The following is a 20909-nucleotide window of genomic DNA, read 5'->3' as shown; positions in this document are numbered from 1 at the left end:
TTATTACAAAATATATTTTTTTACTTATGTATGTGAGGAACAAATTTCAGATTAGAATAAGTTTCCACGTATCACTTTCCAATGGCAGATCTCACAGTCCAAAACTACCTAGGGGAGACCGGGGCAAAGTGACGCGAAAAAAGTTTGAAGTCGAATAAAATTTTTCCCTTTCAATAAAAATGTGTGGAAATAGATTTATAATATAATTTGAACATTACTATTGGTAAATGACGAATAACAATACTTAAAATAAACTTAAAGTATATTCAAATTCAACTTGAAAAGAAAATGCCAAAAGGACAACTTCACCCTATATATGGGGCAAAGTGAGCTGAAATAAAATACAAGTTTTAATTAAGGATATAGGTAATTACCCCCTTGGGTTGGGATCACATGTATAGCACGTAAGTTTCTGTTTTTTTTTTTTTTTTTTTGAGCCGTGGTTGTCAAAAACTGTGGCAGATTATTCATTTTTTTGAGATTAGGTTCTGTTCCATCACGCCGCGTAGTTTCCCAGTTAGCCGACAGGTTAGGTTACTGTTCTTTGCAGCTCAGTTTACCCCAATCACTTTGCCCCGAATGTGCACTCAGTGGAAAATTAATTATTTAATAATGTTAGGATTAACGTTTTCTCAAACGCTTGTAGACGTATGTTTATAACCTTGTTATAAACACGCAGAAAAAAATTGGAGTTAAAATAACACACTTAACACTGATTTATCCAAAAAGCAAAATTGAAAAGAAAGCCAATTGGAAGTCTCTAAAACTTCATTTTTAATTTTTTAAACGAATTTCCATTTTTCGATATCTGAATGTGCATAATTATCATTGTGGTATTACACACACTTATTACATTACCAAAATTTCTAAATACATTCTATTGTTAAAGAATAAATTAAGAATGCTCATTTTACCCCGAGGTTCACTTTGCCCCGGTCACCCCTATGTACTTCTAAATGTGTAAAATGGAACAGAGTTGTGTTGGGTTGATTTGGTACATAAGGAACACAAGCTGAAGGTCTAGAGAGGAACTGTTTAAAGATTCTGCCGGGAAGATAACTGAAGGCAGGTCAATCGTCTCTCTGCCAATGAAACGCTGCATGATTCTCGATAATACTGATAGGAGGAATGAATTCCGACATCGATCTCCCTTTAAATATTTAGCTTCCCGATCACTGACCTGGCCCAACGAGGCCGTCGTTGCGAACGCGACATTCTGATCACGTGGGGTGACTACAGCACCGCGGTGCAATAGCTACAACAGCAGCTGTTGCTGCTGCAGCAGGAGCTGTAGCTGACCAACGCATGCTCGCCTTTACCACCGAAAGAGTACGATAACGCGTCAGCCGCCTTATCGCACCCGTATCGTATTTCCAATTGAGACGACTCGCGATACCAGTGTCTGTGTCACGAAATTCTAACTCCCTTTCTTGCCTGATTTTATTCCTATACTTGTCGCCTAAAGCCAACACTTTGTAGATAGTTATGTAGATAGTTATTATAGTGCCTTTCCTAGACACTTGGGCACAAACAACTTTTCATTAGAAGTTCTTTTATTCTCGACCTTCGTTAGATTCAGAAAGTAACCTCCTCGGCAACTCGACACTGCACTTTATTATGAGTTAAGTTTCACGATCGTGCTCTAACCCCTGGATGAAAACAGCACATATTCATAGAACAAGAAGATAGCCTCTTATTGGTGAACGCAACTGACGACTTCGACAACTTGATCTATAGAAGATTGCAATTATAATAATTTAAGGAGGTCAGATTGTGTAAACATACTCTGCAAACGACAAAATAAAATGAAGAAAAAAACGAAAATGTGTTGTGGGATATTGAATTGTTTAGATTCTTAGGGAAGTGAAGACTCCTTTCGCTATTTCGGGAAAACTCTTGTTTTATTTTTTAAATGCAAATAAAATTCATTGAACCTTGTTTCTTTACTGATGGACTAAAGCAGGGTTTTCCAAACTATGTTCCGCTGAACCTGAATAGGTGTTCCGCGACAATTTGGAAAGGTTTCCATCAAAGTCATTAAGTGTTTTATTTATTTATATTTTTAGGTTTATGTTATATTATAGTTTTATATTTAAAAATAATTACTAAATAAATAATGTGTTTTAATAACATTTTTTTCATTTTTACTAGTAGGAATTACTCAACCTAAGAAATAAGCTAACAAGGGAAGATCCCGAAGCCGAAAATTAAAAAAATTCTGAAATTTTGTGATATGTAAGGGATTTCTTCCTGATTACAACGCAATTTTTGTTTGCTGCCCAAATTCACTCGAGGCGGTGAAATTAACCCTTGAAAATTCGGCGATTTTGTGTTATAACTCGCGAACTGTAAAAGATAAAAAAAAACTTTCAAGACAAAAGTTACTTCTTTTAATTAGATCTAGCATTTGGTAAACAAATATTTTATATTTCATGAGTTATAACACAAAATCGGAAAATAACCGGATTTTCAGGGGTCGATTACACCCCCTTAGAGCGAATTTGGACAGCAAACAAAAGTTGCGTTGTAACCAGGATGAAATTCTCTACGTATTCACAAAGTTTCAGATTTTTTCGAATTTCCGGAATTGGGATGTTCCCTTGTAAGTGTTCTTTTGCAGAAAAAGTTGGGGAAACCCTGGACCAAAGTATTAAAACTTAATTTTCTCGATAACGCTGTTTTGTGACGTTCCCCGTTCCTTCCCTTTACCCTTCATCTGTGATAATAATTAAATTTCGCACGACACTCCAAAATGATCCGAACGATTGCTGATTTCATAAGAACGAACGAAATGCATTCCAAAACCGATTAACCTCCTCCACGTTTAGTGCCTGTGAGCAATTTATTCGTTGTAATTCTGCTGCAAACCTTTACGAGTAACTGTATATAAAATTGACCAAAAGCAAGTGTCTAAATTCTGATTCGACGAAAAATTGATGTGCAAGCCGATAGCAAAGGTTGCATAAACGTGTAGAAGTCCCGGTCGGAGCAGAATTTACTCGCTTGCCTTACACAGATGCGCGAGAGCCAGCATAAGTTTCAATTCTTTCGGGATCTACGAATCAGCGAACACCGAGCCGAAGAGCAGGCTCCCAACTTTCCTCGCGGTAGAAATACTTTGTGAAATACGCATTTACATGCGCATTTGGAACCGTTCAACCGTAAGCTCTGCCGTGCGGCATTTTTCTTTGGCATTTTTGTCGCAACCAGGCAAGCGGTAGCAATAGCACCGGGACGGCTCGAATCCTCTACTCGGTAGCACCGTTCTTCTGCGAGTTACGTGACGGGAGTCTGGGGTTCGACGCCCGTTTCAGGGGTAGCGGGGGGGAGCAGAGGGGGCAAGCGTCGGGGGATGGAAGGACGGACAAAACAAGACGCGGAGGAGCTCGCGACAAGTCAGCGGAATAAAGTTTTCCCGGTGGCGGTAGTGGTGGCGCCCGAAAACTTAGGAAAACTGCAAGTATCCCCTGAATTCAGGCTGAGGGGGTTACAACGGTTGCTCGTCGAGAGGGGACCGAAGAGTGTGGCAGGGGGGTGGGCGAGAGGTGGACGTCAGTGGAGGCAATACTCTAAACTAAAGTCGATGGCTGCCGGTGCAGGGATGGGAATTTCGAGAAGGAGGAACGGCGGGGGCACGATCGACTCGCTAAGTTCAATTTGTAAACAGAACTCTCAATAATGGAAAATTGTTACACCCCAAAGGCTAACTCCCCACTATTTTCCGCAAATGTCGAACGGGGGAAGGTGGGATGAGAGCGATGGATACGCGAAGTTTAGTGACGATCGATGCTAGTAAGTAGATACCTGATTACAAACTGTCGTTCGACGTAAGAGCAGTTACTGAAACTGTTACGTTAGCGTAGGATTCTCCATCGAAGGGCTGTTTGTCCTGCCTGTAACCGATAAGGGGGAAAAAGTTTCTCGCGTACTCGTAACGTGGAATGTAGGACTGCTAATGCGACACTGAGGTTGCTGAATATTCCCCAAAATAGCAGGATAAACGATAGCATTAGAACTTATGCGTTCTACCTTTTCAACTATAGTTCCAACGACAATGTAGTTAGGGTTGCCACCTTTTTGGGGAGGGATATAGTATTTTCAGGGAAATTTTCGGAAATAAACAGTGTTCAGAGTTGGGCGAAATGTAATCTAATTACAAATTACAAACTACGGTTGCAATTTAATTGTGGAATTGATTACACATTATTTTCTGTAAGCGTTAATTTATGTAGTTGACCGTATTTTGCGTACTACATTTTGTTTCAACAGTATATAGTACCTACAATTTACCGAAATATAGTACAACACCATGTAATATAGTGCGGGTGGGAACCCTAACTGTAGCTTATAAGTCCATTTGATCGCGGCTGCATTTTGGCTACTTGAATGTTAAAATAAAACGCGAAAACTAACGCAAAGGGTAGAGACTTTTATGGCAGCATATGCTACTAAATTAACCGCTAATCGTAGCGGTTACTCGCCCTTCTTATTTCATCTTCGACGTGGCTGTCATCACTCTTGGCATGCCATTAAATTTTCACGACATAAAAATTAATTGCCAGCGGGGCAGTTTCTGCAGAAGACACTCGTTAGAGGGGATCCATGGGATCCCAGTGACGTCAGGCATAGCAACGAGGACATGGGGGCCGACATTCATGTCCTGCCCCCTACCCTTATAGCACGCTGGCATACATGGTGGTAGTCGATTCATCGAGTGAATCCACTTTCCGTCCCGTTCGTGTTACTTGACCGTTCATTGTGATTTACACGATCATTAACGATACCGGCCACCAGAGAAAGAAAGATTTACGCCGTTTCGGGGAGAAACAGCTGTCTCCCGAGGATTCTAGCGGCGGTGCCGGTGAAACAGGGCGCGTACGAATATTCACGGACGAAACGTTTTACGAGTGGTCTAGCTCGTTATTCCACGGACCGAAATGGAACTTCAGCTCGTCACTGATTCCTTCTTTTTCACCTAGGTTATCGGACGGGTTTTTATAGCAATAAACGGCTCATACCTGCTCCTACCAATTTTATTTCTAGTCATAAATCTGTCTTTATAGCGGTCCTTCATATACCCTTAATTGAGATATCTTTATGAGACGTCAGACCCCAGAGCAGATTCGAAACAATCGACTAGTGCGGGTGGTATTGTGTTGTTCCAAGCTCCACGCATTTTCCGCACATTTAAAAACGGACGAAATGATATTCTCCCTTAAATGATGCCTGTAATCTGCCTAGCTACTCTCAAGGAATGCCTGCTGAAGAAGCGGCAAGGGCGCAAAGACTTACGAGGCAGTATAATGTAAAGGGAGGCGTGTACTGTTAGTTAAACGATTAAATCGTTTCCTTTTCTGTGGATCTAGAAAACGTAATGGAGCGAGGAGAATATAATTTCCCTTCTCGACCGAATAATAACTGTAAATCGGGAGGATCAGAAGTCAAGAGCGCCGACGGAAGGTGTAACGTGTCACTGAGGTACTCTCACTTTTCCCACTCTTCCGGCTACTCTTTCCACCAGTATCCCTCTCTTTAGACTGTCTCGCCCGTGGAACGGGCTGATTGACTTTTTAATTGAACCACCGCGTATAGCAATTACGCGCCTCCCCTCTGCCCCTCGTCCCCGCGTTTTACACACACGGCTATGATCCGAGTGCGTCCCGTCTTCTTGCCATTATTCAAAAACATTTTGTCGCGATCAACCACTTTGCGCGCATCTTCTCCTTGTTACACAGAGTTTCCCCACCGGGGAGGATTAAAGGCATGAAATGGATTTTCCTGAGGTATGTACGTACTGTTACTCGGCTAGCAAATTATTTTAAGGCAAACAACGAATTTGGTTAAATAATTGGGTACGCCTGGGCAGAGGGAACTTTGCATTTCAATTGCTTATTAAGTACTCGCGGCATGTCGTAAATTATGACGTACTGCCAACAGGATAAATTATTAGGCCATACACCACATCTTCAAGGTGCAAGTAATAATAAAATATAGAGTGCAGTCTTGTACATAGTTGGAGTATAGTTGTGCGATGTACCATTAAAGATATTTTCCCTTAAGAGTTTGTTTTCATTTACAGTTATATTCTTTTATTACGTTCTATGAAACTGTTCTGTGAATCTTTATTATTGCCAAATGACTGTCTTACACATAAGCTTGGAAGAAACTTATTGTAATTAAATAAGTCGCGCAGGGTTTTGTTTCAATGTGTAGATGTGATTTGTATCATTATCTGAACTAAAAACCAGCCCGCCTTAATGTGCATCATAATTTAGTTATCAAATTTTTCTGAATTTCCTGCTATTTATCGCTGCGAAGTTGATTTACGAGTGCAACGGAAGCGATGCCCTCCTATGCTGTCTAGGCTAGATTTCTGATACGTTCCAACTATTCAACCATGCCAAACTTTCCACAGCTGCGATACGTGCGTATGTACTAGCGGCCACAGACTATCTTCTATTCACGTGATAATCTAAGCAAGTCGATTACTATCATCCCGACTAAAGCTGTAAGTAATACAATGCTACCTGCTGATACAGTTTTCATTTCGACGATGTAAATAGTCGACCATACTAATTTCACAATGCAGAATTGTGCTAAATATATATAATTCTCGATCAAAGTTTTAAACAAGTCTAAGAATAAAATACAAGAACGAAATTAAAACTTGGACGAATAATGAAAAAAACTTAGCAATAAAAAATAAAACACAGCGCTCTAAAAAGAGGGAAATAATAAATAATAATATTTGGATAATGCGTGTACACTATTTTTATCGATTTATAATTAATTAACAGCCGTCGTGCGTGGCCTCACGTTTAGGTAAGGACTAGGTGAGATTGTTGCTGCTAATTAATTATAAATCGATAAAAATATATCATGAAAAGTTGTAGTGGAAAGTGTAAACACATTATCCAAATATTATTATTTATTATTTCTCTCTTTTTAGAGCACTGTGTTTTATTTCTTATTGTTAAGTTTTGCTCGCATCGTCGTGTTTCTTTTTAAATTTAAATTTCATTCTTTATTTCACGTTTTTTAGAGGACTGTGTTTAATAGGCCACACAATATTATAACATTACAAGAACTAGAACGGTTTAGCAAGATTTAATTTCTTTAAAATACACTGCCTTGTAGTTCTGTTTTTTTATTGTTATTCTACTGCAGCGCCGCCTGGCAGCCAAATCCCATGAAAGATGTTTAAGAACCAGCCTTTAATCGATGCCTAACAAATGCAAAAAACCGCACGAAGATCTGTCCAGTAGTTTTGGAGAAAAATGGAAACAGACACCACCACACGCAAACATGCAACCTCTTACCCTAAACGCATATACCTTCCCCGTTCTGTCGTGGGTGAAAACTATCAAATATCAAATTAATTTCTGTCTCTCCATTTCAAATTCACCGTTGTGTATTCTCAAACATCACTACTTCACCCTGGCAATCTTAAATCGACGGGGACTTCCATCGAAGTAAAGATAGTATAAGTACGAGCACGAGGGATCGATACAAGACGGCGGGGCGAGACATAATTGGCGCGACATCGAACTCGTGCGAAAGTTTCATTCCACGGCGCGTAGGTAAAAAGAGAAAAAAAGAGGGTACCGCATAATCGATCATAAGAAGAGCTTTACGTGTTTCCCTGTCGTCTATCGGAGAACAATGAGCCCTGCCACGCGAGCGCGTGGGCAGAAAAGGCGAACGGACCCCCTCTCCCCATTATTTCGCGAGGGTGAGAACGACGCACGGGCGGCTGCGTTGCGTGCGTGCGTGCGAACCGAAACGCCTGTATTACCAGCCCTCGTGCATCCTTTATACGGGAACGCAGGCCCCAGCTTCTCCATATGCTTCTTTGCGGCGAAATCTTGGATATTTCCCAGGGAGGCGGCATTAAAAGTGCAATAGCCTGCTCTCAATGCGGCTTGGTCGTTTGGTTAACGACCGTCAGGAATGGCCGCATCTTGGCTCGTCTCTGCCGATTCGGGCTAATAATAAAGAAATAAAAAAACAGACGCGTTATGGATGCGGTAATCTGTGCACATGTCGTATGTCGATGGGCCATCCCCTGCCGCTTCTGGAGCGCGCTGCTCGGAATCCATCACAACACGAAACCCTCGACGTGTGGGTCGTTCACCGGATACCGTATTGTCAGGCTTGCACGCGGGGTTTGGCTACTCTGCTCCCCGTCTTTTGTGCCTACCGGCGATTCCGCCGAATGCATCGATCGTGCCGCGGCTATACAGCTTTCATTCGACGAGATTTATTTCCCTCGCTCGATAACGTACTTTCCTCGACATTATAAGGCGTCGTTCCTCAAACTGCATCGCGTTTCAGCCGCCTCGAAGATGCTTGCAGCAACCGACACACTTGTCACGCGTGAAATGTTATCCTTCTTTATTTTCAGCTGTCTTATTTTATTTTAGTATTATTAGTATTCACTGTGCCTATCACTCGATAGAAATGTGCGGGGGAAGTTTGTAATATTCTGCGGAGAATTAATATTAGCCCATGGAGCGAGTGGCGAGGCTGCGGTAAGAGAAAAGCTAAAACTAAAATTAAAGGAAATAGACGTGGCAATTCAATTAATTTCTTGTGCAAGTGTGTTGTGATTGTGTTTGGATTTTAATGATACTTCAGAAGAGGTTTAAGTAAAGGAGTGTGTATTCTAAGCGATATCTGGATGCTACAGTATGTTATAGTGGAAATTACTAATTTATTATAAAAGGGACACGGAAGGAAATAATTTTTAAATATTTCAATTTTAAGGATCTGACAAAGTTATTGTATTTTATGAATGAACTACTTTGGTAAGACGTATTGTTAGGGGTACAAAGTAATTTCATCAACTGTCATCCCTTATTAGGAAATATCGGGGAAGTTCTGTTGCACTCGAAATGTGAATGATTGTTTCCTACTCCGAAAAATAGGTACTTTTCGTCCTGTGAGTTCCATGCACTCCTTATGGAGTCTGTAAATAACGGGTATGATTGAGTATGCGACACAAGGCAAACTATAATTATGAAAGTTATGTAAGAGTGTAAATAACGGAAGAAAAAGTAAATGTCATACAGTGTTGAATAATGTGTAACCAGAATGTGAGAGGTAACGAGTAGATTCGGATACCAACTTGCATATAAATTGAAAAATTGATTCAACCCTAACCATCGAATAAATGAGTTACTAGACGCCTTTAAAGCATGCAAGAATGCATACATAATATACTTATAGTATTATCAACACTGCAACTAATTATTTATAATGCTGAATAAAGTACGATGCAAAGTTGCATACGTATAAAAAGTAAAAAATAATTTAACTATAGCGTACAAGTGAATGCGGCACCCAGCGAAGCTAGTAGACGTCCCGATTGCTTCTTCCGATGAAATAAGAAAACCGTTCTGCACAAGTTACACTGTTTCCCGCGAATGCAGTAGCGTCTGCGGAGCACGAATGCAATTCGTCGATTCAGCTTGTGCCCCGCAACGAACACCGGATGTAAATATACCCCGTGCTAGCGCGATGCTTTGTACACCGCTACCTGGTAGCACTGGTAGCATTCGGCCCGCTAGCACACGGCGCGGTTGGAGCGCCTCCGATGTTTGCCTCGAGGTCAAAACTCAATCTGATTCGAGAGCCCTGGCGCCCGACTGCCACGTACCGACGCGGATAAGTTAACTACCGTGAAAAAGCAATTGCTCGATCGTGTACTTCTCTTCGAATATTACGTCAAAGCTGATGCTAGTCGCGAAATCGTCAGATAATATTTATCAACATGATAATTCGTCGATATTATCCCTAGAACTGAAGGATAAGTATGTGTGCCATAATAAGTTTTGATAAGTTGAATACGTTGATTTAAGTGATACCACGGTCCTAAAATATATTTTACAGTCATTTCCACTTCCCATTTCTGTTGCATTGAATGACGTGATGTGTGGTGACATACAGTAACTACCTATGTATTTCGTGGCTCATGCAATCATAATAAACTCATGTCGTTTCATGCCATTATAATGTACCAAAGAAATCGTCGCAATTTATAAGTTATTACTCGTAACATATAAACAAATAAAAATAAATAAAATAATGTAGAGCATGCTTCCATAAAACTTTTTAAGTAAATAGAGAGCCAAAAACTATTTAATCTATATTCAGCCATGAGTAGATGCCTACTCATTAGTTTACGAGATATTTAATAAGAATTCTGTAATAAAAGCTTATAGAGAAAAATGTTATATATTTTTGTGTTTTCCTTCTAAGTGATAAGAAATCAATTTGAATCAAAATCAAAGTGAATTATGAAATTCTATTTTCTGAACTTAGGATTTCCGAACCACAAAGACTCTACACACTCGACAATCGTTTTGCTAGAAGTTTAAACACATAAGCACTTAACAACATTGCAAAAGGAACGCTCTATTATTAAATAGAAATACTCAAACTATTTTATCTAAAAAATGGCGATGGATCAATTATTTCTTGGTTGTTTATTTACTTACAAAATTTCTTTAAAGTTAATGTAAACCATTGGCTGTACTTCCGAAAGGGACCGGTGTCCGATGAAGATGAAACTTGGTGAATATAAAATATAAAATTTAAAATTATAAAAATTTAAGAATATAAAATTTTAGCTTCGGCAATTAATGCGTTCAAAAGATACAGGGGTAATTGTGCATAAAAGGGTACACATTACCGATTCTTTTTTAATCACTTTACCACGGTGCCCCCTCTTAACAATATTTCTGTCGACTTATACCGACACAACGCATTCCACTTTCCAACTTGTCCCGGGTATTAGTATTGGTTGGGGCTAGATTACTGCGGGGGCGCGTAAACCGATGTGAGTTTGGCGATGCTAAAACTGAGACTGTGGTTACAAAATTTCCAAAACAAAAATTGACACGACGTGAGGGTTCCCGGGTAGGGAATAAAAAATTTCCCCAAAAAATTAACAATAATTTTTTATTAATATTTCAGAAACTAATAAATACCCGAAGCTACAATTTTAAATTTAGGGTCCACACCCCATCCCCCCTCAAATTTCATCTCGATCGGGCACCGGTCCCTTTCGGAATAATATCCAAACCATTTTCTTAAGAACTAAGTTGTATGATTCCAAAAGAATACAGCAATTTGAAATTAACTAGAAATCAATAACTAATAATTAATAATTCTGTATTAAAGTATGGATAAATTGTATGCTTCCGTCGAAGTTAGTCATTCGATTGTATCACCGGATGCACAGATAAGCTTTCGTTAACTGAGTTCTTTGTTTTCCTTAATCTTGACACAAGGTGTTGCACGTTTTATCGTCGGCTGTATTGAAATCTACAACCTGAATATAGGCGCCCGATCGTGTCACTCTTCCAAGCGCGCGCTCCCCCATGCAGTCTGGAAACGGGTGTTTATGTGCATGAGGGGAGTATGAGTACACGATACGCGCAGTGTTAAGTTACTTTCATGCCGCGTTTGCTCCGCGACCGTATTCTTTCAAACAACCCAGGCTTACGGGAAATCTCTGCGACGTTAGGTCGTTGCCTTCTATTGCCACCAACATCTCGAAAGATTAATAATTAGCAAAAAAAAGGGCCATGCGTAGAATAATATTCACCAATTACAATAAAATTGAAAACGAATCGAGTGATAAGTTTGCCTTACAATAGGAGTGCGTGAAGATTGGATGACCGATTTGGTAATAGTGGCAGTGGAATTTAAAATTGTTTTTAAAATTTTCTTGTGAAAATGAAGCTCAAAGTTTTATCTCCTGCAAATCCTATGCTCGTCTATTCGCGAGAACAGGACTGATTTAAATGAGTAATTATAGGAATAATTAAAAATAAGTGAAAATATACGGATACACTCGGAATTTCTATATGGATTATAGTTGAGTTGCTATTAAGTGCATTGTATTCCATTTTCTCGAAGACTTTTGTGTAATGCGCCCTGTCTGTTTAATATTACACTTGAAGACTTCGCTGCAGAAAAGAGGCAGATCCATAATTTGCTGAAATTGAATTATAGATAGCACTGAATGGAAAAAAATCTGAATAGATTGGAGCAAGAAAGAGGAAATACGATAATCCAGTCCCAAGTTATAAGCACGGCTTGAAAACTGTTGTAATATCGATTTCGGTTCTCCAAACGGTTATGAAGAACCGAAGTTTCCAACTATTATCTGTTTCGGTTGCGGTTCCTATTTCCATCCTTATATCGGTTCCATAGTCGTTATTTTTTCGGTTCTATATCGGTTCCAGACTCAATTCTTCATTAATTGATATCATTAATAATTACTGTAGCTGTAAAAAGGGGCAACCCCAAATTTAAAAAAATTACCCTGCCACAAAGAAAAGATATTTTTGCTTAGTAGATTTTAAGTGGGTAAAATACTTTGAACATATACTTAACAATATTTTGTTAGCACTAGTTTTCTTAATATTCCCCAAATTAATACATTTGGAGCTGCCCCTTGCTACAGAGTCTTCAGAATTGTACACGTTGTCCCCTAATTATGTGCAAAATTTGAATTAAATCGGTGCTTAGAACCTCGCACACTCCCCTTATTAGTTTAAAAATTAACCCGGCGTTGGTAACGTGAGGAAATATAACAAGAGTAGTAAGGTTTGGTCCCACAGACCCCGCAATTAATGTAGTGGTATTATAGAAATCCACGTCTTTAATTAAATTTGTATTACCCAAAAATACTTACCTACTTAAACGTCTTTAATTTTCAACAAAAATATACTTCCTAAATAGCGTATACAATGAAGAAACTAAATAGCACTGCTACGCGTTGTTAAAAAATCTGGGGTCTGTGAGACGACCCCACCTGACCAACGCCGGGTTAAGTGTGTAGCTTGGTATCCGTTCGATCCGAATGCATAGCTTCAAGCATATTGGTTTAAAGACGAAATAGTTGGGATTCCGGAATGCCCTAGGAAGAATAGAAGCAACGGAGTTTTCTATCGGGCAGTAGGTTGATCGGATGGCCACTTCTACACGTTTAATGTCCCCAAGCAGATAACTCAGGTACAGGCGCCCGTTCGTACACCTGCTGCGGCCCAGGGAATACTAATGCTCATGAACGAGAGCCTTTACTTAGCACATTATCGATTCTAGTAATTGACCAAATTACTGATAAGGAATTGCCGCTCGATTTCTGGGAAAATCACTGCTGTACTCCCGTGCCTTGCCTAACCGGCCAGGGAGCGACAAAGTGCCTCGCTCCGAGTCGGAGGTTGAAACGACGATAAAGGTAATGGATCTTCTATTAGAACACCGAATGTGCTCGAAAGCCTTCTAACTCAGCACTTTCGGTCCTAATCGGGAATCAAGGGAGAGTACTCTCCGATATTTCCTGTTAAGTGACACCTAAGTGAATTAGGAACTTATTAAATTCAGGGGGCTCCAATTCCGAAAGAACATTTATGGAACTTCTCATGCCTTGGCTTCAGCTTTCTGGAATATTACCATGTTTCACGCGTCGAAAGCAAAGGAACGCCTAATTCTCTGCGAAGCCAAATTATTACGAGCTCCTCTCGATAATTTTCAGCCTTACTTGCTCGTTTAACCTTGGTTACACTATTTGTAATATTAACTGGAAATCTAATACTAAGAAATTAATACTAACAAAAACATTTCATCGAGATTTTACGAATCCTGAAGTTCGGGAACTTTTGGAACCTGTCTGCTCACAGTGTTAGAAGCTGTGAGAAGAAGCCCTACCATCATAGAATTCAATATCAGTCCGTGACACGAGGCGGATAGTACCTATCGTTTCTGCGACCTTGTTTTCTCTGATTGGATTGCCCTCGTACTTGTATCGATACTGACTACCGTTCGATATATCTCACAGAGAAGGGCAAGCGCCTAACATAAAACACTCTGATATTCAGCAATTTTTTTAATCATATTAGTTATACCTGAAGTTCAAGTTCAAACGAAATTACAATTACTTCTACTATGTCTAATTTAGATATGAATATTGTTGATAATAATACTTGAATGGTGTTTTCGTTTATATCATTTCGCTCGTAAAATTTACAGTTACAAATATTCTCGCCATTTTTCGATGAGATGCTACTGCAGATTTACGTAATTATAATCAGTGGGTGTACGAAAATTTACACGGTTTTATCGAATCTTGGCATCGACAGTTTCGTATAACGCGTAGGCTGGCACTATTGGAAATTTCTTTACTGGACCGGTCTTTTTGCCACCTACGCTCAATAACAATAATTACACTCGTTTTCTGGAAATAGAACTACATATGTTGCAAAACCGGAGGACTTCCAGCAAAATTTAGATACACTGTGAGAGAGTTTTTTTTTATAATAAATATAATATAATGATCGATATATATTACATGGGAACTGACTATCCACTGTTTTATATTATAAAATTCCGATTATTTGTACCGCCGAAGACATCCAAACACTTTCAATGTTACAACTCTTATGACTATTGTTTATAATCTTTAAGATACTTTTGTTCTCTATACCTATATTGGTTTCGTTTTATAAATTACTACCTAAATTATACTTTGCTGCAACGACGTTTCTTTTTACGTAAAATTAAACCGAGAGACGTTTTCTGCCGCTGTCACCTATATGAATTTTCGCGATGAATCTAAGAATTTCATTGAATTTCATATTTCTAACCGATAAAACTACTTTGAAACATTTCTATCCTATTTACAAGATGCAATTGTGAAGGTCAACCGAATTTCTATCAATCTTGAATCATTCGAAATCTCATAAAAAAATCTCATAATGGATAAAGATTATTAATGAAAGGTTTGAGAATATACAGAGTGGTAAATTATTCGTTGCACACCAGCAAAAGGGTATGTGTCGAAAATGTTGAATCTTCTTTCATTTGCAATTTCGTATTCGGAAAAGGGGACTCTGAATATTTGTTGTGCAGTTGAAAATCGGCAGTGTAAAGGGGTAAATATAGTACAACTGTGCCTAAAATGAATGTTTCTGCGAAAGCGATTCGAAATTAAAGAGTAACTTTTTTAACAGTTGGTACTGTGTTTACGAGAAAATCGATTTTAGAAATCTCTAGAGTACACGTGCACTTGGCGAAAAGAAAGCCCAATTAAAAAAAAATTATTCTTCAATTTCCATTCGTTTCTGTACAAGGAACCACTTTCGCCAATTCCTACCCAGGTGCAAGTGCACTGGACTGGTTTACAAAATAATTTTTCCCGCCATTAAAGTCCAAAATCGAAAAATATTATTCCACTCTTTCGATTTATTCTTTCACAAAGAAGCACCCCCTTTCGCGTTGTTCGCCTCACGCATTCTCACAGCGTACGTACGTCAATAATGGATCGAAGTACATGATTGATCAGTGCAACCGGATTTATGTCCGCTAAAATCTTTCTTGTGTTCGCTTGTTATTCATATTAGCACACGTGCCGTCAGGACTTAAAATGTTTACGCGTTTGTAGCGTAGGCTGAGCCCCGTCAAGTTCAACGCGTCACATTCACAGAACGCCTTGCACTATCCAGGCCAGTGTACTAAATAAATTTTGTAAGAATTCTTCGGGAACGACGTTACTTTGTATTGATCACGATAAAGCGAACGCTAGGGCAGCTTCGTTACGTTCACCCATATCCCCGGGCATTTCCTCGCGGAAGCATATATCCTCGATAACAAAAAAAAAAACATTAAAAGCAAAGAAGGGTAATTTGCGGCAAGTGTAATTTTCCGGTTTGTTATTATCGGTAAGTGCGAGGTGGAGACTGATTACGTTATCAGAACATGTGTTCGATGTGTGTAAAAATAACAATTGACCGGTCGATGCTAGAAAATATGATAAAGCCCAGCGAGACGCGAACGTCGTTTTTCACCATAGCCAAGGCTGTCGCGAAAGTTAAGGGATAATTCCATTAATTCGAAGTACCTTTCATGTCACGTAACCGGTGAATTATATCTCGACGAATCGATAATTATAAAAGGAGCCAATAGGAATGAGAGTATTTCATCCCTTAAAAGCTTATCGACTCTAATCCGTGCGACAGAAATATGATCGATTAATTCTTCCGAATAATTCGTGGGGCACATAATATTATTAATACTCGTAATATGTAATTGAATGAAAAATTCAGCTCCTCGGGTTTGACCCAGATAAATGCCACGTGATCTGATTTCACTGCTTTTTATACCGGCGCGTCACTGTCGGCGCTTCTTCGGGCAGCTGAGATCAAATTAACTATGAAGAATCAGGAAATCGATGATGCAGCCTTGCTGGACGAAAGGCAACAGTTGCGACAATAATTGTGTCTGCGATTTATCACCGCGGGGGGGGGGGCGAGGGGAGTAAAAGGATTGCGAACACTTTGTGCCAATTAATTAGTCGTTGCTCGAGTGCAGCGGAGAAGAAGAAAGGTGGGATAAGCGATGAAGGGAAGAGGCAAGGAAGAAAGTAGAATGAGAACCAGCGTGGGAGTGAGACGGTCTATGTGATCGTTGCTTAATCGAACGCGGCTCATCCAGAAAGTATTTTAATTGCGCGTTTCACTTATCTAAAATATGTCGGCGATAACGTCGACGTATCGTCTGATTTTCCAGCTGACAACCCATCGCTTTCGATAACCACCAAAGTGACGGAAATTCTACCGTTCGGCGTTCGCGTCTCATCCAGCATTCAACGATCTCCCGACGCACTGACCGTCGCTCACGCGAACGCAGACTCACGTTTGTCCTTCATAAAAAGAGCCACTAATATGCGACAGGGATTAGAAAAATTTAGTCATAAACATTATACTCGTACCATCAGTGGCATCGTGTTTAGTGGCTGGAAAGTCCGGCAATATATTTATACGATCTTGATTAAAAATAAACGATTGAACATTACAGTTAGAAACTTCCACTTAAGTTTTGCTTCACGAATGAATCGGGCGCTATGCACTCGAATTAGGTATGTACATTATCTTTTGATCAGAGATTATTAAAAAAAAAACGCAGTATATAGAAGCTATATAAAGATGCTAGGAGAAATGTAAACAAGATATTATGGAGAATTTCATGGATCACTGAATTGATACTACTAATTCCATCGTGATCCGAAAAACTTTGTAACACCGATTCCAACAACGAAAACGTCGTTAAACGTATGTAGCAAGAAGACCCAGAAATGCGAATGAGATTGCACCTTCATTGTTAGGAACACTGTGAAATTACGAGCACGCCTCGCTAATTCTTCAGTCGATATATAAATCATTAGGTCGAAGGAGGTATCAGCTTTTGTTGAAGCATCGCGAAACCATGGTTTTAGCTCTGTAGTCCGCAGGAGGTTCCAAGAAATAGGAATTGCTCATAGAGCATTAAATACAGAAACCTAGTACATATATACCAAACGCAATAAAAATTCCTGTCTTACGTAACGCGATTTCCCCGACACGTTTTTAATAAGAAACATTAATTTCGCATTAGATTATGTTCGCACTGTTTGCAGAACGTGTCACGATACCGTCCCTAGCACTTCACCCCCTGCCAGCTAGAGTACCGTTACCCAAGTACCTACAAGCGCGACCAGTGTCCCTCTCGACTTAAACGCGCTTTTCGTTTTAAGGTTCCAAGGTGAGGACTTTCCGACTCGCAGTGGCTATGAGAATGCCGGTAAGGGATGATTTGAACGGAGCACGTCCCCGTCATCTGTTTGTACATGGCGTGCTAGGACACTTACATTTGGTTCCGCGTTAGACGATGTAGGTTGACGAGATCGTGAAGGGAGCGCGTAATCCGAAGCGGACGTCATCCCAGTATTCGTGTACGAAAACCTTTGTCAACCCGGAGTCAGGATCATTCACCACCGTTCGTCGCGTGCGCACTCGCGACCACTACCACCAACAGCAACACCGCTTCCACACCACGGTTATCACCGCCGCCAACCATACAGAGGAGGCGATCGACAGTGGGTTCGTTAATCAAGGAACAACCGAACTCGCACATGTAGATCACCAGCCGCAGAATGGGAGAGCCATTCAAGTGTCCGAATATCGTGGCGGAGATGCCGACATCGTGTTCCTACCCGAACCCCTTCGAATCATTTTACACCGATCGCACGCCGAACGGCACAATCGCTGAAACGAACCCCTCGAGCCACCCGAATGGGACCGTCAGGTACACCGGAACCGTTCACTCGAACTTCTCGAATCTATCCACCGGGAGAACTCGCTGGGAATTAAGTGAAACCAAAACACTCACGTGCTTAAAGTGAGACGCATCCAGGCGCGTTGCGTCAGCAGCGTCGACGCATTGCGTCGGGCTGGCCTTCTGGAGCTACTTTCAAAATCCTTGCGTCTAACGACTCCTCTCTTCTTTATCTTATAATTTCCCTTCGAAGAGGTCACTACCCACACACTGATACTTTCCACGCCGGTCGCACTGGTCAATTCTTTATTGCACTGTTTCGCGTACACACCGCAGGAGTGTTATTTCGCTGCTGAAGGATCCGGCAACACACCCGATGCGTGTACATTCGATTAGACGGAAACTGCGAGACGCTGCTCGCGCGTCACATCTTTCTCCCAAACGCCACGGAGTGTCGGGTGATAACAGGTGCGCGGAGGGCGATGCACAATGAAATTTGGCGGGAAATGTGCCCCTTCGGCTACGTCGCGCACTGCTAGACGTAAACACTGTGCCCGCGGTGGTGTTCGATTCCGATCGGGGTTGCACGGTCACGCAATGGAGCGGGGCTCCTGTTCGGATTAGACACGTCAACGGGAATCGCGAGCGCGGTCGTTCACCCCCTAAAAACTTTCGCGGCTCCTCAACGAACTCTCCCACTCGTTTCACGCGATCAGATCCTAAACGGCGGCGGTAAGAACATCGGGGCAGCGCAGGTAGTACGAAACCACTGGGTGCACTTGGATTTCTGCCAGCATCGTTGTGACGAGAGGTGGGCCGGTGCGTCGCTGGGGGATCGGTTGGCGCCCGTCCAAAGTGGCGTGTCACGACGCTACGAGGGTGAGTTTAAAAAACCAGCAGGAACAGCCCGAGAGAATTCCCTCGGGCAGGAGGTGAGGTACCCCCTCGAGTGCTCGGCCTGATCTTTGCCCACAAACGTTCTTCCTCTTCTTCCGCCGAGTGCGACCGAAACAACGGGAGCAAGAAGGTCAATTGCTGTTGCGACCCGCTTCTCGCTCGGGATCCGTTGCCAATACTACGTCGTCGCTAGATCGTTGACAGTCAAACCGACACGTACGAGCGCCACGGCGTGTCACTGCATGAGCACAACTACGACGTAGCGGCGACGGCAGGCGGCATAACACACAACCGTAGCACGCGTAGCACGACGATATACAACCGCTGCTTGTGAGAGTCCCGGAGGCTCGAAGTCGCGCGAGTCAGTCCCACTAGTGTTCGCTCCTCGCTTACCTGGCCGCTGCCCTGCTGCCGTTGCTTGCCTAGACCGTACCCCCACGCCTTTCCTGCCACCCCTCCACTCGTTGCGTACACGAGGCTGCCCCTCCATCGCCGTTACTTTACCCCCTCCCCCTAGCACACTACACCCCTCCTCCTTTTCTTCTTTCTGCCTCCTACCCCTTTTGTATCGTTTTTTTCACTCGCTTAAAACCTTTACTGCCTCATCCTCGAGCCCCCGCCAGTGGATGCCCTCGCGACTCGCAACCCTACCGATAATCTTCCCACCCCGAAGGTGCACGGTGCCGAACAACCGACCACGGCGCACCGTACACCGTTTCCGGGCGAAGGTAGTCTCGTATAACCATCCTGAGGGTCGAAAAACCTGCAGAGGAGGGTGAGTGAGAAAAATCGAACGTTCGGCCTGACTCTCTTCAAGGTTCGATTAATCGATCATTCTGCTCCAGCATTTCTGACATGTTTATATCCGAGATTGATGAATTCGCGCCGCTTTTGGTTCGCGTATTTATTTGCATCTGCACTTTGAACAGGGGAACACTGACTGGTATTTCTTCAGCGATAAGCAGGATTTTTCTCTTTTATCGCGATCCGATTTTCTCAGATAAATCAGGTAAAAACAAATCGTTGAACGAATGGATTGTTCGCGCAGATATTCCCTCAGTGGTCTTCGATAAAGCCTGCGCGAAAATGCGCTCAGCCAGTCGCTCGCTCCTCGCAGTTGTAGACGTTCCTCAATATCGCAGCGTTAACGCAATTTTCGCAACACTTTCATAATTTATCGGATCTCGCTGTCGTAGACCACTCCTCCATTCTCGATTTCACCTCGAACACCAACGCGTGGTCACTCTTCCCTCTAGTTTCCTTACGGCAGTGTAAAGATAACTGGAGCACTCGCACGGAGCGATTCACAGGTCGAAGATGCAACGCGCGCATCCAAGCCGATATCATTTCCTCCGCGCGTTCCTTTTATTCCGTCGGTGTTTGTGTTCTTTTTTTTTTTATTATTTTATGTCGAAGATGACGACCGCGCGATATAAATTACAGTGCACACCTCGTAGGTGTACACTTTATTCTCCACGTTGACTCGGCCGTACGAAGGATGACGCGCCGATGTTACGCAATTCCAGCCGGTCGAGGTTTGTTTTCTCAAGAGTGTCAACGGTACGGTTATTTTAATATGTTTCGAGAAATGTTGAGAGTTGCACCGCTCTCGCGACGCTCGCAGTTATTTATCGTGAAAGAGCTGACGGAGGAGTGAGACCGCGAGGAGGAATCCACCGCGAGCTGGCTCATCTCGCGCGGCCGAGAATGAGGCACTGGCTGAAAAATCGTGCCGTCGCCACCGACGATCGCCGGCCCAACAACGAGATAATTAATTATCAATCGAACCGCGATTATGAGCGACGGGCGTACAGTCGTCAGAATGTCCCCCAGAACGCTGTCGGATTACGCTCGCCCCGTGCAGTCTATCACTGCGTCGCCAGTGGTGGAGAATTACATTACGCGAGCGA

General features: G+C 41.9%; 1 protein-coding gene across 5 annotated transcripts in view; it reads right to left on the bottom strand.

Moving 5' to 3' along the window:
- The window catches only part of LOC143369301 (fibroblast growth factor 18), a 197845-nt gene that overhangs the window by 71486 nt on the left and 105450 nt on the right, over positions 1 to 20909 (bottom strand). For 2 of the 5 annotated variants that reach the window (XR_013085368.1, XM_076813082.1), the window contains exon 1: positions 18217 to 19460. The exons of 2 other annotated variants lie outside the window; for them this stretch is intronic. Coding sequence is in view for 2 of the 3 variants with exons in the window: in XM_076813082.1 (XP_076669197.1) it covers positions 18217 to 18236 (20 nt within the window). In the remaining variant the exon portion in view is untranslated. Of the gene's footprint in view, positions 1 to 17695; positions 19461 to 20909 lie in introns of those variants that run through there. One more of the 5 variants, XM_076813085.1, reaches the window with a different exon arrangement.

This window comes from Andrena cerasifolii, chromosome 5 (genome assembly GCF_050908995.1).
Source record: "Andrena cerasifolii isolate SP2316 chromosome 5, iyAndCera1_principal, whole genome shotgun sequence".
Classification (NCBI taxonomy): Eukaryota; Metazoa; Arthropoda; class Insecta; order Hymenoptera; family Andrenidae; genus Andrena; species Andrena cerasifolii.
This window is presented reverse-complemented; position numbering and strand designations above follow the sequence as displayed.